The 17,389-nt window shown below is 34.6% G+C and overlaps 1 protein-coding gene across 1 annotated transcript; it reads left to right on the top strand.

Annotated features, from left to right (window-relative positions):
• Window positions 1–4,269: 4,269 nt before the first annotated feature.
• LOC135716240 (uncharacterized protein DDB_G0284459-like) lies at window positions 4,270–7,941 on the top strand. Its single transcript, XM_065238924.1, has 6 exons — window positions 4,270–4,348; window positions 4,420–4,658; window positions 4,758–4,907; window positions 5,249–5,345; window positions 5,527–5,582; window positions 6,670–7,941. The coding sequence occupies exons 2-6, from the start codon at window positions 4,422–4,424 to the stop codon at window positions 7,588–7,590; spliced, it is 1,461 nt and encodes a 486-aa protein (XP_065094996.1). The 5' UTR covers window positions 4,270–4,348; window positions 4,420–4,421; the 3' UTR covers window positions 7,591–7,941.
• The last annotated feature ends 9,448 nt before the right edge of the window (window positions 7,942–17,389 follow it).

The following is a 17,389-nucleotide window of genomic DNA, read 5'->3' as shown; positions in this document are numbered from 1 at the left end:
CTTAAAAAAAAAGTTTATATATGCAAAGTTTTTGAAATTTATGCGTAAAATCCAAATAAATTATTATTTTGCTAAAAAATATGCAATTTCACCAACTTGTAAAAGCCAACAAAATTTCAAAAATTATAGATTTTTTTTAAGAAAGTTACCAGCAAACACTCTTCACCAAATATTAGGGCAATTTTTTCAGTTTTCTTGAAAAAAAAATTATAAAGATCGAAGGGGGGGTGTTTTGAGATCATCATCGTTTTACGTTTTTTAAATACTAATTTACTAAGTTATTCTTTCAATGTATTTTTTCCGCACAGATAATTTAACTACCTAAAACTTCTTCTCATGTGCCATTTTGATCAGATCAATAGTTTTCAAGTTATGATTTTTTGAAAAAAAAATAATCCATTTTTTTATACGCCCTTTTCAAAAGTCACTCTGGAGGAAAAAATCATATTTGAATGAAAAATGCAACCATTAGTAGCAGCGAACACGTGAGAAATGTTTCATTCAAATCGGAAACACTCATGTCCAACCGGTTTGCGTTTTGGGCTGGAAATGCTCAATTACAAGTTTACGTGAATGCATGTTTCCATCACTATTAAAATTCAAAAATTTTATCTGTGTAGTTTTGGCATCATTCATTCATTTAATTTATATTCGAATGCGTGAATCTTGGCCTTAACCCCAGCACGACCTCATAATCGACAGTTTTTTGCATATTAACCCATGCTTTCATCATTTCTTCTTCATTCTTCACCACTTTAGGTCGCTTTAGAAGGTGCTCCTTCATAATGGGCCAGTATTTTTTTTTTTATTGGGCGCAGTTCCGGAGTGTTTGGGGGGTTCAGGTCTTCGGTAAGAAATCGACATAATTCGCCTTATGTCACTCTAGGACGCCCTTCGTGTAGTGGCATGATGCCAAAACCGGCCAAAAGATCGTCGGACCGTCGTGAGCCTTCAGGAGAGGGAGAAGCCGCTTTTGGATATACTCTTCCAGATACACCTGTCCATTCATGGTGCTTGCCGTCACGAAAGGTGTACTCCGCTTTCCGCAAGTACAAATCGCTTGCCAAATTAAGAACTTCTTGGCGAACTTCGACATCTTTTGTGTTCGGAGGTTCTCGGGTACATCACACTTATCGTTGGCAGTCACATATAGGTTTCCTGGAATCTGGTTGAAGTCCGCCTTCAGAAATATGCGTCATCCATTACGTTATCTTCTGGTTGTACAACTTCCGGTCACGGCTTATTGCGACCGTATTCTGTTTCTCGTCAAGGTTTGGGGACTTCTGAACCTTAAACAGACGTAGTCCAGCTCGAGTTTTGGTATTCTGCACGAAAGCACATGCAACTTTTTAGCCACATCTCGAACTCCGTTTAAAGGCCCCAACCACGCGTTTGTAATCGTTCTCGTTGACATAACGCCTTTTTTCCGGATTGTTGCTTCCGATCAACAGTCAGACGTTGTTCGAACCGTTTTATGCTACCAGACACCGTGGAATTCGCGATTCTCAATTTTTTTTTCCAAATGGCACGATGCGAACACACTGTTCTTTCTTTACCATTTTGAAAACTTTTGCGCACCTGATGAAATCAACATACAGAGTGTAAACAATACACATTAAACTATGTCTACGTCTTCAACAAATTTTACCCAACGGGTCAAAAGTTAGAGCAATATGAATGTGTTTGGATTATAAACGCTGCACTCTTTAATCCTTAAATGGAGATGTTTCATTTAAGGATTAAAATATTCAAATAAGGATGAATTTACTTCTTTTTAAATATTCATAACAATATAAAAATAAAACGTTTCCATACATTCATGAAGGAAATATTTGCTTCTTTAATAGCATATTTGAAGAAAAGAGTCGAGAGTGTTATCGCTTTTGGCAACGTAGCTTTTTGCTTCTATGTCGCAAAAATCGAGATAATTGTTGACGGGATTGAATGTAAAAATGTTTATTCATTGTAAACAAACACTTAAGTAGCGGAGCCGGTGGTGTAGTGGTAAGCGTGATTACCTCTCACCCCAGCAGGCCTGGGTTCAATCCTAGTCGGTGCCGCCGGGATGTTCTGAGGCATAACATCTCTGATCACGCCTTCCTTCGGAAGGGAAGTAAAGCCGTTGATCCCCGGTTCATGAGTTGATGGGTCGATAGGTAGGGTCCAGGTGTGGGAGCTACCTCCTGGCGTCGGTAGCATTGGTGCTCAGCACGGAAAACAAGATCGACGGAAAACAAATCAAGGAAAAAACACTTAAGTGTTAAATTTCATTTATTCGATTATTGAAAGGAGAGCATATTTAGCATCTAGATTAAAAATATTCAATGATATAAATATGTCTGCCTTTCGTTCATCGTTAAAATACTATAAAAAATAGATAACAATATCACAGACAAACAGACGTAACTCTTTGAAAAACTTGTTCTTGAAAACATAGTATCTCAAAACATATAACCTCAGTAACGACATCTATCTGGCTTCTCGCGGAAAACAAGCTTGCTCGCTAACTCGTAAACAATATTGCATAAAATTTCTATAGAATATATAGAAACGTCAAAGTGATCCGATGCCAGCGCTGCGGCGAGTAGTTCGCGGAACTGATAATATTCAAATCAACCGTTAAATGCATGAACGAAGATACACAATGAAGAGTTACGTCTGTTTGTCTGTGTCAATATGTTCTACTAAGCTAATATTCGAAAAGATAAATCAAGATGAATAATCAATGATTAAAATCTCTTTACTAAAGTAATCTTATCTGATATTCCATGTAAAGAACATGCCTCGTTGCACCTAGGGTCTGTTATCAGATTCTGAATAGCATTAAAATACATTAGTGCAACTGCAAAACCACGAAAATTAAAAAATATATGAATTTACAGAAGTCAGCATAGATTGATTGATTGATTTATCTTTATTAGGGAGGCTTTCAGCCTGGGGCTGGTTCCCCTCCAACGGAGTCAGCATAGAAAAAGTGTAACCCTCTTACGTTAGATTTTGGTAGGTCTTTAGTGGGAATGCCACTGATGGAGAGTATAATGTGTCGAAATACGTAGCTGTCATGGATACAAACATGAGTTAAATGGAATAATATGGAAGATATGGGAAGGAGAAGCATAGTGAACAGGTGGGGCATAGTGAGCATCCCGCACTTTGGCTCTGGATCTCGTGCTCTATGAAATAAATCAACTGGTAGTAGGTTCAATATCATTATATTCCGAACGGCCGGAAGTCCAAGCTGGTGCACATGATTCTGATTATACCCCACCTGTTCACTATGCCCCTCTTACCCCTAACCTTTTTTACTGCTTTGAGCATTCCACTAACAACAAAATTTCATTACTGTAGTATAGTTACAAGTGTTTCCGACCCAAGTCGAGGAGCTATAGCTATCAGTTGCATAATTTATCACTTTCCGGTAGTTCTGGAGTCAGTTGTTGTAATATCTAACCAACAATAATATGAAAAGTTTCACGCACAGACTGACGTTTGTATTTCATAAAAGCTTTGTTGTTGGGTAACAACGATTATCTGAATCTTGCGTTTTTTATTTTTTGCAAAGTATGCATTTGCATTTTTGCAACATTTTTTTACATTTGGGTGTAGAAGGGTACAGTAAATGACGGATTACTCTGCAGTTTCTTAAATGTGTTGTGACCGCTAAGTTGCTGGATGATTTTCGCCTTTCCATGTGGTCTGTGGATTCTGAAAGAAATTCAATATGTCTTTTTTTTTTGGTCCGTGTGTGATGTCGCAGCATATTAAAGTTGTGATAAATATGATTTATCTAAACAAGTAATTGATGATCGCATCGAATCTATTGTTAGTCAGTTAAGATATGGAAATACATACAAATACTAATACCTAATTACTATTATCAATTATTTTTCTCAATCAATGCTTTATTCGCAAGTTGTTAATCGAATGCTAAATGTTTGTGAAAATTATTTTTTATGGTAAACTATGAACTAATTTCACTCTGGAATTAATTGCTGAATGCTTTGAAAAATATTTAGTTTGAACATCAAGCACAATATTTTATAATATCCTGTCTGTTGTATGTTGTCGAATATATCGAAAAAGCTAGTAATATCTCGAAAATTATGCAAAAGTATGGTCCGTCACGAAAGAGATTTCTAGTTTCAATAGATAATAGCGAGAAAGCAATTTTGATTTATTATCCTCTTACACACAGGAACCCGTTACCAGTCACTAGACAGAGGATTAGTAGATCCACATGACAGAGAATTCATCCCTATTAGAGAACCACGAGACCGTTCACGAGATCGCTCCTTGGAACGAGGACTCTACTTGGAAGAAGAACTATACGGCCGCCCACCAAGACAAAGTCCGAGTCACATGAGTATAGTTTGGAAGGGCAGTCATAAAATGTATTTATTTAATTTTTATGCTTCACAGCTATGCCAGACCGGGGGTACCTCGGTGATCTACAGGTACAGAACAATGATTTACAACGTGAGCTTGGTAATCTGAAAAAGGAACTTGAGCTAACGAATCAAAAACTAGGTAGCTCTATGCACAGTATTAAAACATTCTGGTCTCCAGAATTGAAAAAAGAGCGAGCTCTCCGCAAAGAAGAAAGCGCAAAATATAGTCTCATCAATGATCAACTAAAATTGCTTAATAGTGAAAATCAGGTAAAGTATTTCGAGTTTCACCTGCAAATATAAAAACAAAATCATAATTTGTACATAACTGTTAACTTTGGACAATTCCGGGGCTATTTCATATTAAAGAAACAAGCAATGTTGGTGCGCCAGCTCGAGGAAGAATTACGCTTAAGAATGCGGGCGCCCAACATTGAGATGCAGCAGCAAATGGAAGCTTTGTATGCGGAAAACGAGCATCTCCAGAGAGAAATTTCGATCCTACGTGATACCATCAAGGTAAGTGTCAGAAAGTTTCTGTAAACATATTGGTGAAGGATTTCTTACGAATGGGAAAGCGAAGACAAGACATGAAAACAATATACATGCTTAATTTTTACCTTCAAACGCTTCCGATTGAGCACGCAATTTATAATTTTCAGTTATGCTAACTTAATAGCTAAGCATATTTATTCATTAATTTTTCATTATTCTGGCGTCTTTTTTCTCGAGTACACCACGTGATCTTTCTTAAGTGGTGACCTATTTGTGCAATATTTATGGTTTATGCGATGTGGTACTTCCTCTAATAATTAACTCTCGTTTCCTCTCCGTTATACTTTCCTTTCGCACCGGCGTAGGAGCTCGAACTAAGGATAGAGACACAGAAACAAACTCTGCAAGCCCGAGATGAGAGCATCAAAAAGTTACTGGAGATGCTTCAAAGCAAAGGAATGGGTAAGTGCTCAGATACTAGTTATGATATCTCGAAATTACCTTCGATTCGAGTGTTTACACGACGACCTCCAAATAACGACTGCAAAATAATGCAACAAGTCACAAGTTTTAACGATGATTTACTATCAAAAGCCAATCATCCACTCAACTTTTTTTTTCCGTGCTAACCCTAACTGAAAAGGCAAAGAGGAGGAGCGCCAAATGTTTCAGCAAATGCAAGCCTTGGCCCAAAAGCAGGTAAGGCTGTTTATTTAGTGTACCATTGCTTAACTGGTTATGCTTTGCCCTGTAAACTTATCATGTTATCAAGCAGAAGTTTTGTGTAGTGACAGAATTTAATAGCAACCATGATGTGCATTCTTATTTTATCGATTTACTTTGTAGTTTTGCTTGCGTAACATGTTTATTTTTTATTTTTGGAAGAGATTGCAATGATCTTTGTAAGCTCATGAAATATTGGAGCAAGCTATGGGCAAATTTACAGCAAACTCTTCCAATATTCTTAAACAGGTATTTATAATAAGTATAAAAATTGGTACTTGTTTTTTTTTCAATTTTTGTTTTAATTTAATAACGTAGTTTCTTTGGCGAAAGAATTATTACTCAATTGTTTCCGCAAGTAAATTTAATATCGCCTTATTGAGCTAAATTCTTGAATCGTATTTTTGATGCAAGCACAATACTCACTTACCGGAAAACGAAATACAAAACCAATATTGTCGAAGGTGACAAATCGCGTACTAGGGATGATAGATATTTAAGAACAAAGAGAGATTCTCATACGTATGAAATATTTTCATATCATCCAACAAGACCACCAGTTTTTGTTTAGTTGTATCTCCATTTTTATTTTTGCAATTCTTAGCGTTGAGCTGAACATTCTACAAAATAATGCATTTGAATATATTTTGATGATCAATAATTCTTTCGTCAAAAAATTGAAAATTTTTGACGAAACTTATCGGTAATGATGGCTCCAAACATATACAAACGTTTGTACTTATTGGCACACTATTGTTAATGTTGTTTTTAGAATCGACTAAACTTGCTGATGAACATATTTAATTTCACATGTTCCTTAATTAAACCAAAATACACAGACTGCTGTCAAACAATGCACCAAATGGGGCCTGTACCCGTAAGAATTCGAAAAAAAATGCATCAACTGTTCTTATGAAATCTTTTGAAATCAATTCGAAATCCTGATTATAAATCTATGGTTATCGCTTTCCCATTTTCCTGAAATCCAAAATAAAATTGTTTTAAGAAAAGTACCGCGTATGAACAACCACTTTGTTCTTCTCCTTTTTAACGCAAATTTCAGATGTATGATTACGAGACCTGCTCCACAACACCAGATATAATGAGAAACCTTTACCAGGGACAACCGTCAAATTATAACACTAACTACCCGTCGACTTCAATGTGGGATCGTTCAGGACGATTACCAGCAAGACGATATAGTATAAGCGGTTTACCATCAAGCTCGTTAGTCGATTACTGTAATCTGTCCGATAATGCGGCGAATCTTTACTCGCAATCAATAAATCTTACGAATTTATTAAACGAAACGACAAAATCATTATCTAGATCATCAAATATATTAAATATGCGTTATTCCCAGACGCCAACTTTGACTCAACAGCAAATTGGCTCTGTAGACTCGATAGTAAGCCATCCATCATTCTATCAAACATCTCAAGCACAACCACCTCCACCGCCACCACCACCTCCACCATCAGCACAATCGCCGTACGAAAACATGCTACCCATGTCATCAAATTTTTGCTCGTACCCGAATGTAAATACTCATATGCCAAATTATAACACTCCCAATATGACCAACTACGTCGGCAACTATCGACCGTCATCCGAGTATCTCCTGTCGAGACCAATATACAGCAACACGTGCTCGAATTCATCGAATCTGTTATCCCAGCCACATAGCATTCTATCACAGACGAGGAATCTCCTCTCACAACATTACGCATCGAATCCATTACTGTCGCGATCATTGACGAATCTGCCATCATCATCTTCATCCTGTCATTTTTTAAATAGACGGCAGCTTCCTGTGGACTATCCTCCATTTGTTAACGATTATGGTAATAATTTTTCCTTCAAAACAAACCCATACTATCAGTCGCCATTCTCCAAATTAGACTTAGACTACAGTAGAACCAACGATATGAAGCGACAAGTAAGTTTTAAGTTCGATGTAGATACTATGTCTATCGATACATAAAAAATGGAGATATGTAGCATATTCTCGCTCAATGATTTAATTTCCAACATTCTATTTATTTGTATTTCGTATAAAACTCGGGTTCAACCATTTAGAGTTCTTCTAATATTATTGTTGCTTCTCGAGTAAATGCAGTTCTCTGTTCCCTACTATCATAAACATCAATTATGTTTAGTTGTTTAGAATGGAATATCTTAAATGTAGAAATTATATGTATATTTCTTATCTATCAACTACAGTACCCATAAAATCATATTTTTACAGATGCAGGCAAAGAAGATAAACTAATTTCAATTTTGTCTCACAATTTTATGTTGCTGCTCGAACATTTGTGCTATAGGAGCATACTAGTAATAAACCTAAGCCATCATCAATTTTTATAAGTTAAGCCTCTATCGAAATAGAGTTGATGTCAGCTTAGGCGTCCCTAATATTAGATGCTTGTATAACTTCAGAAATAGGACGTTTATGGTAACCTTTGCATGAACGACCAAGAATAGTCATATGTACCATCCAGATGACACACTCATCTAAGAGAAATTGAAAAATTCTTCAAACAAAAATTTGGCCGACCCCGTGAATAATTAAACTACTCTTTTGAGTAATGTTTTAGGAAAAATAATTTTCTCAGAGAAAGATGTATATTTTAACATTGACTCAAACAAATTCATAAAACTAGTGGATTCATTAATTTAGGATGCATATTTTTTACTATTATATAGTGAAAACAAATCGTTTTCTCAGGCGAGGCGTATGATTTATCCGACGTTCCCCTACATTGCTCTTTTCACTTTAGGTCTACTAAATCCTTATAAGAAAAAAAAATTGCGGCGTTTCACTTGGCGTGGTTGTTCGATTCAGACAGTTAAGTTTATGCGAAATTACATGCAAAGTCACGTTAAGGGAAAACCTTGATGCCACGTGGTGCATAAAATTTACAAAATCATTAAGTATTATCATTCATTAGTTAAATCTAGCTCCTCCATCTTCTTATTTGGAGAATACGTCCCAACTGAAACTGTATGCCTGCTTCCACCATATTTTTTAACATATTCTCACTTGTTAATCTAGAGTTATCTAAGCCTCTACTTTATATGCATTGTTATCAAATGGTATGTAGGTATAAACACAGCCAAATTGAAATTTATTTTACGTGTTACAAAAGTGTAGATTCAATAAAAATTGAATAAAAACTGATATGATTACAGGAATTAGGAACAGCTATGAATTACAGGATAACGAAAAAATCTAAATTAGTAAACTAGTTTTCTTAAGTTGTAATAGTAATTCGAAAAATAACAAGAAAAATGTTGCAAAATCGTACGTAATCGTATGTTTTACGATATTAATATGTTATTACATTGGTGTGTAACACCATTAAGTCGAGGGAAAAAAATTGGTTTGACACTATTGTGAAATTCCTCCAGGTGTTCTAGCTGAATCGAATGAGTACACAAATTGCATTTCGGAGCACAGTTCCCTTACTTTGTCGAATATACTCTTCATACATTTTGCCATGTTGCTTTAAACCGTCATAGTTACTTACCGAAGAAAGCATTAAGTTAAGTACACAAACAGAAAAGTTGTGACAGATAGTGTGCGTTTGTTTTACAACATGAACTGTCCTTACTATGTGGCAGGCACAATACTCTTTGCTTAGGGAAGTCAAGTAATTTTTAAACCCGAAAAATTTCTAGACCAAAAATGATCAGGCTTAATATTTTTTTTAACGTTTTGATGTTTCTAAAAATATTGGAAAAAATATATATTAAAAGTTCATGAAACTCTGTATATTTCTTTGATTTCTTTCGGGAAGCTCGCTGCAAAAAATATATAAGTTTGAATTTTTCTTAAAATATTTCAGAAATTATCGGAAATCTCAATGAATATTGGTTTTTATCACCAATTCTAATAAAAATGTACGAGTAAAACATGTTTTCTATGGCATAATGACAAAAAATTGGACATAAAAAACAGCAATTATTCGGTTTGTGAGAGATGACGAGATAGAAAAAATGTTTTTACGTGCAAGTACGATCACTTTGAGTAAACGCTCACGAATAATAAATCACTTGACGGACTCTCTGAAAGTGAAATGGACTGGTTTTTTTTAGCCAAAACAATTATTTTATTAACCTCTTCTTTTAACTAACAAATGCAAAATATCATTCTAACACCTAATGATTTATTAATTCAAAAAAACTTGTAATTTTTCTCAAGAATCTACGGAATTACTAATTTTCTGAGATTTTTGATATTCGTCGTAAATCAGTCTGACTGAATTAAACTTCCGGGCTATAAACAAAAATGCAGAAAAAGGTATTGAGAAAACTCGTGCATCACAATTAAAGCTAAATTTAAGCAAGTTTACTTTCAATATCAAATTGAAATAAATATTTCATATCAGTATAGGATTAAAATTAAAATATTTAAATATTTGTTTTCGATTTGCTAATTGGAATAATTAAAGAATTTTGCTCTCACTCATGTCTTAAAGAGTATTTATTTTGTTGTCATTGAAAGCAGAACTAGTACTCCATTTGATATTTTCTGAGGAATTTATTGCTCCCAATTTTCGCTAAAATCGCTAAAACCAGCACACACGAGAGCACACTGTGTAACGAAATACATTAACATCGCAACATCAAATTCAGTTTTTAATTTGATCTTGAACTCTGCTCTGGTACCCTAATTGAATTCTAAATTTGATGTTGTGATGTTGTTTAAATGATTACTCAGGTTGCTGTCATTTTGACATTTTTAACGGATAAAATATTAAAATTGAAAGTAAAAAAATCACTATGCGAAGAAAAAAAAGAGGTTTTTAATGAAATTTTATTCTTTGAACATCACTTTGCTGCAAAAAGGAGATTTTAAATCTACGTTTTGCAACAAAGTGACATTCCAAGAACAATGGTCTAAATTCAAGTTATTTGGTGCATACACGAAAAAAAAAATTCTCTTGCAACAATGTAAGATTGTATTTATTACATCGTCATCGTGTTTCATGCATCAAATGTAATGGAAGTTCTTGCAATGGACTGCATAGTACATACATTTAAGTTTCCATAGCTAAAATTGACGTTTGTGTTATATTTAGTTTCTTAGGTAATAAATTATTATTTCTAAAAATGATATGCAGGATTGATTCGTACATGTCTAATTGAATTTCAAAAACACATATTTTTTTAAGATTAACATTTACTCATTCATCACAAATAGGCTCGCATGGATAAATGATAATCAATTGATTACTCATCGTAATAATTAGAAAAAAAAAAATGAAAGTTAATCAATAACAACTGTCCCGAATTTCATTGCATGATTTATGAAGGTTTTAAAGCATTCTTCAAATCCAAATCATGGTCTAAGAGACTATGATAATATGAAAATTGTTGCATGAACTGTAAAACACTACAGATTTAGTCCAAATCTCATATAAGAATGACATTCATCGCATTATGTTTATCTTTCATCGTACCTGTATAATGCAATATTATGTCATTTGTTCATCGTACAAGAGTTGAAATTAGCGGCGCCGGTGGTGTAGTGGTAAGCTTGATTACCTCTCACCCCAGCAGGCCTGGGTTCAATCCATGTTCTGAGGCCCCGGTTCTTGAGTTGATGGGTCGATAGGTATGGTCCAGGTGTGAGAGCTGCCTCTCTGCCGTCGGTAGCAGTGATGTTAATTTTCATATCATTTGATTGAAGATGAACCAATACAACCATTCAATCAATTTTGTGAAAACGAATTCTCACCTGACCATAATTTGAAGAGCCCCTTTCTCATTCGAAGCTCATCGTCACTGTCAATTGAGCCACTCACTACAGTCCGGAACAGACAAGTCGACCCGATGTCGGATCAATATAAGGCAAATTTAAGGTCGATGTTGGGTCAATGTCGGGTCAACATCGGGTTGGGGTTTGGTAGAAGTCAGGTTGGTGTCGGGTTGTCTTAGCTTTTTCGCCGGAATATCAACCAGACTTCCGTTTATGTATAGGTTACACTCAATTGAATGATAACAAGCGTTTCTCAAATGAAAATGATCCATGCCTTCGTCAAATGACTAAGCAACTGATATCACCCATTTGAAGGAGGTCCCCTTTAATAGCTGATAGCTGATTTTCTCATTTTCATCGAAAATATTCAATTGATTTTGAGAATTTACAGCACTGGTCGGTAGCATTGGTGCTCAGCATGGAAATCAAGATCGACGGAAAACAAACCAAGGGAAAAAAGAGCAGAAATTAAATCGTATATTTTCGTAGTATATGTCAAACTGAATTTGTTTATGCATATTAAGTTGGATATGATGTTAAATTGAATCGCTTATAAAGTTGTTTTTAATTTTCTCGTATATGACCTCCACTTATGTAGATATAAGATTTATTTAATTGCAAACAACTTTGATGTATGAACATGCATTTTGATTGTAAGTAAGTAAGATATGAGCTTAATTTGTATTCTCTTAGGGGCAATACATTAAGTACGTCACGCGAATTTGAGAAAACATTAACCCTCATTCCCCCTTTTGTTACGATTTCCCTATACAGTATACATTGCTTGTCACACATCTATAAATCTCCCTCTTCCTTACAGCGTGATGTACTAAATAGTTCACCTCTATAGGTCTGTTCACAAATTACGTAATGCAAAAATATCAGTTTTATACTCTACCGTACCCCATGTAACTAAAAAATACACATTTATCAACACCCTTTTCCCCAGGTGTAACGCGTATCTATGAAACTTTTCAAAGAATTCATAAATCGCATTTATATTTGCGTCTATAAAATTTATGCCATATAAAAATACAATTAGTAAAACAGTATTACGAAATATTGTATTTAATCACAGGAAGCTGTAAGCAATAATTTGAATTAATTATAATAGCGTAGAAAGGTTTCGGCATTGAGAAAACCATCCGAAATCTCTCTTGAAAAAAGGAGGAATTTGTTTGACCTAGCCCAGACAATCAGAATGTATGCATTTCAAAGTTTTTTTTTTCGGTATGCGGACATGAAAACCAACAAATAAATCGTATAAAATGCATATAAAGGTCTCATACGTACAAAAGTGGAGGCCGTACCTGAGAAGACCAGAATATAAAATCAATAGCTTGTTTGGCTTTTAAAATTGGCGAACAGAATATCTAAAATTGCAATGGATATTAAAGGTAAAATATCAAATATAATATCAAATCTTTGTGACCATAACTGAGTAACAGTAAAGTCTGTTGTTGCCATATCTAAAGAAAACCAAAAATCATCATATCAATATCATATTTTCTTATTATATCTCATCAAGTTAATAGTATGTTGTATAAAATAATATTTTAAATGACATATTACAAGCTTATTCTGCTATCAGATCAAAACTAGCACTTGCATTCATGATACCAACATATCATAACAGTAGCAAATTATGTTTAGATAACAGAATAAGCAATTAACTTGTTATAACGCACAACTTGCCAATAACATAATAATAAATTGAAAATTTGAAAATATTTTGCTGTTCTTCTCTACCCGAGAATACGTGCATTTTTTTTTAGCGATTTCATATGACATCATATACGATTTCATTTTTTATAACAATACCATTTGACAAGCCAAACGATTTATTTCATTTTTCAATTTCATGTGTTATGTTAAACGATACAATTTTGCATTACATGAAGAAATTTAAACATAATGCGATGAATAATTATATGCGATGTTGACTTAGTCTGCAGTGCTTTACGATTCTTCATGTGCATTAATATACGACTTCTGATTGCCTTGGATTTTGTACGTATGCCTGAATTACTCTGGTAATTATTTTGGAACCAGTTCCAAGCAGGAATTAATATTTGGTCTTGTTAGTGTGAGTGCAGTAAATGCATATGATAATCTCCAGCGTGAGATTTTTTAGTGAGACTCTCACACGAGCTTATTTTCTCAGGGAGGCGCAAAAAATTATATTTGAGAATGATTTACTTAACATTGCTTGGAATTCTTCATGGTACTTTGGAATGACCCAGGCATAGTGGTAAACATCTCGTCAAAGTCACTATTTCAAATCTCACCTCGGGACAACTCACGAATGACCCAAGTGTGAGAGCGACGATAATGAAATAAAAATTCATAGGATTTATTTAGAAATGTTTCAACATTTTCCTAAGAATGTTTTTTTCAATTTCTTCAACAATTTTTTCCAGATTTTCATTCTTTTATACTTTTCTGCATCACGTTGAATGTCATGGAATTCTAATCAGAGCTATTTTAGAGTTTTTCTGGAAATGCCATGGATATCTTGGATTCCCTTTTAAATTTGCTTCGGAATAGCCCTGAATCTTGTCTAATAATTATTTTGAACTTATCTCTAAAATAACTCCAGAAGTCTCCTTAGAATTCGATTCGTTTGGAATACTTCTCAGAATCATCCAAGAATTGGATTGAAATTATCCATGAAGCCCTACTAAGTCATCCTAAGAATTATATTCACATGGAATTTTTCTCGCAACTTCCATGCAATACTCTTCTAAATTTCTTAGGTATACTCTTCAGTATTACTTTAAATTTATGCTCAAAACTCCGTTTATAGTCTCTTCAGAATTCCCTTTTAATTATCCTTAAAATTAACTGCGAATGTTCCTCACAATCCCCATATGTTCTTTAAAACTCTCCTCAAAACCACATTGAAATTCAAACCAGAAAGAGGAAACGTCAGAACTGCCATGATGTCGAAAGTTGTACGCTACATCTCATTGTTCAATGAGATCTATTGTACTACATTACCCCATGACTCTGAATTGTAATATCCTGAATGTAAAAATAACGAACAGCAATCTAAGGAGGCAGAGCCTTATCCGGGAAAGTTGCCATGCAAATGGCGTTCGGGGAAAAGACATTCGGGTAGCACAACTTCTAGATACGACAAATGATAGAAAATTTGTCATACATTGATAGGAATTTACATATAATACCCTTTTCAACGTATGCAGAATGGTGAATAACAGGTATATTCAAAATTCTGTGATTCTGTGATTTACACACATAGAGTAAATGGATGTAATGTCGGCCTAAATGCCCCTAATTTTGGCCCATACATAAATTCAGCAATTGACTATATTTTCAATAGCAACCAAAACTATCCATTAGTACCGTCCCAATGCCGCGTTCATCTAGATAAAATTGATAAATAGAATAGCAGATTTTTAACGAATGGCCCTATCTTAGATCCATAGCTTGATGAACAGTTATCCAGTGATTTTTTTTATGAATTAACAAAGTATGTATCTTGACGAAGTTATCTCTAACGGATTATTTTATATGGATAGCTGTCATAACGACTTTTTAATAAAATTATTGTAGCACTGCAGAAACTATTTCTGTTTGCCACGATGATGATGATGGATTTTTAATATTTGATTTAATACATAGTGGTAGATTTAAAAAAATAGTCAACAAAGGTTTGAGCCTCGCGCGCGTATTACGGATATAGAGGACTGAATTTAAAATTTGATAAAAAAAATGCAATTTTGAAGATTATTTGGAAGATACCTTGAGTTAGTAGTAAGTTTTCTGGCAAATGTTGGGGGTTCGTGAGCATTCCTGACATTGCTGAAAATTATGATAGCATCAGATTGCGGGGTTGCTAGTGTAAAAGGATGCTTTGTTGATTTTTCATTAGCTCTTGATCGCTTGTAATACTTATGAATATTTTAGGTGGACAGAAAGGCGAACAAGAGGTGGACGCCTGAGCTTTTTCACATTTATATCGCTGTGAAGCAACTGAAAACTCAAGATGAAATTTATATCTGTGACTGTAACCAGTTCGATTTTGCTTGCTAATTTAATTATCTTAAAGATAAATCGTCCAGCTCAAACCTTTGTAGGGCTAAGAGGTGGGACCATCATCATCTGTAGGGCAATATGAGAGCCATTTCCTCTATATCATTCTTATATGTGATGTTGACTTAAATTGTAGCAATTTACGTTACGACCTCTGGTTGTCTGCACACTTAGAAATTAATATTTTTACACGAGACGTAATTCATGGAACGTCAAGAAACATGGCATGTAAAATTAAGTGTCCTATAACTGAAACATATGCAACTCGACGAAAAGTGCGTTTTATTGAATTGATTTTCTCGTCCTTTTCAACTTATTCTTATGTCAAAAGGGCCGTTGCATGTGTCGGTCTCAGGGCACTGAAATTGAAATGTCTTTTTCGGTAGTGTGTGGGATCCATTCTCCAATTACATGTTGGTACCAGAGCTGAGACTTGTCATTGTCATTAAAAGATTTCAAGCGATACTGACACAATTATTTTTGACATTGTCACTGGAATAATTGACCCACATATAAACTTTCATGAATCATAATATTTTACGTCAATGACAAAGATTCACCTAGTGAAACAAAGTGTAATTTCACATTATGTTATCTAGACAGTTGAGAATGTACGTGCATGTTAATTTTTTTGCTTGATTCACAAAATTTCGTTACAAACATAGTTTATAACAAAAACTGCACATGTTTGTCACTGACTACACGCTTAGAAATAACTTATTTTACACGTAACGGAATCCATCTTTGACATAAAAGATGAGACGTAAACAAAAATGTCATGTAATATTAAGTGCTCCCGAGACTGAAAAGTTCGTTACTCGACAAATCAGCTAAGAATCAGTTGAAAGAAACGAGAAAATCAATTCAATCAAACGTTCTCTTTGTCGTGTTGTTTATGTTTCGGTTTGAGAACACTTAATTCTACACGCAATGTTTGTTTACGTTCCATGATTTACGTCCAATATGGATTACGTCTTGTGTAAAAGTAGTTATTTCTAAGGGTGTACTCTACCTCTTTTCCTCACATCCGCAAATATAAAACCGGCATTTTCTGGGTTTTCCGGCTTTTTCTTTAAATACTATTTTGGAAGTTTATCCCAAACGCTTTCCCGGTTGGTAAATCTATGTAACTACTCAGTAAATTAGCATTTTTTCCCAAGATTAGTCGAACATTTCACCTTTTTTATGTCACGAAAACCATTGTCTCAATGAGCTAAACATAAATATGTTCTATGTCTTTACCGACTGAGCTAAAGGAGGCCCCAACCCTTTCCCGAAGGTAACGGTATATAGTCCTTTTGCTCCTTTTATCTGCCATTTATTAAATTATGACTCAGGCTAGACCACAATTTATCAGATTAAACATATGTCTGCCACGTGGGTGTGTTTTTTAGAAAACTAATCCATGTACTTTACAAGTGTGTTGAGATCTCACTCATAATTTATAGCTTGCAGCTATTGCAATCTTGAGAAAATTTGGCATACCTACTCGATTTTTTGTTTGTTATTAAAGCAGGTGTATAAAGTACCTCCCTCCCGAAAAGCGTTTAAAAATTATTTGAGTTCTCTAAAGCAATGACGCATTCCAAACTTTTTGAATAACATCATCAATTTTGTCGAATCGTACAACTCCGTTTTTTATGCGCTTCATGTGCCTAGGTTATTTCCTAGGATAAGAAGCAATGATCAAGTTACTTGCTTATTCCAAATAAAAGTCTATTCGCTGGTTTTTACTTGCTGATTAATGCTGTTTTTTTATATCTCATTAAACCTCTTTCACACATCACCCATAACACTTACTGACTATCAAAATGACTAAACGATACCATCGACCTTCACGCTTCAATAACATGGTGATGAATGTCAACATCATCTGCACTGTGAACGAATTATGGTATCTACATAGCAAAACTATGCATTTACTGAATGTGAATCATGTATTATATGTTACGACTACTCTACG

Source organism: Ochlerotatus camptorhynchus, unplaced genomic scaffold (genome assembly GCF_037179485.1).
Source record: "Ochlerotatus camptorhynchus isolate MF236.1 unplaced genomic scaffold, CSIRO-AGI_Acam_v1.1 ptg001172l, whole genome shotgun sequence".
Taxonomy (NCBI): domain Eukaryota; kingdom Metazoa; phylum Arthropoda; class Insecta; order Diptera; family Culicidae; genus Ochlerotatus; species Ochlerotatus camptorhynchus.
Note: the sequence above shows the minus strand (reverse complement) of the source record. Positions and strands in the feature narration are given on the sequence as shown.

Bases quoted from the DNA above. Each gene is read 5' to 3' on its own strand.
- LOC135716240 (XM_065238924.1), top strand. From the start codon at position 4,422: ATGCCAGACCGGGGGTACCTCGGTGATCTACAGGTACAGAACAATGAT. The intron at 4,659-4,757 runs GTAAAGTATTTC...TTCATATTAAAG, and splicing joins TGCTTAATAGTGAAAATCAG to AAACAAGCAATGTTGGTGCG. The intron at 5,583-6,669 runs GTAAGGCTGTTT...CGCAAATTTCAG, and splicing joins AAGCCTTGGCCCAAAAGCAG to ATGTATGATTACGAGACCTG.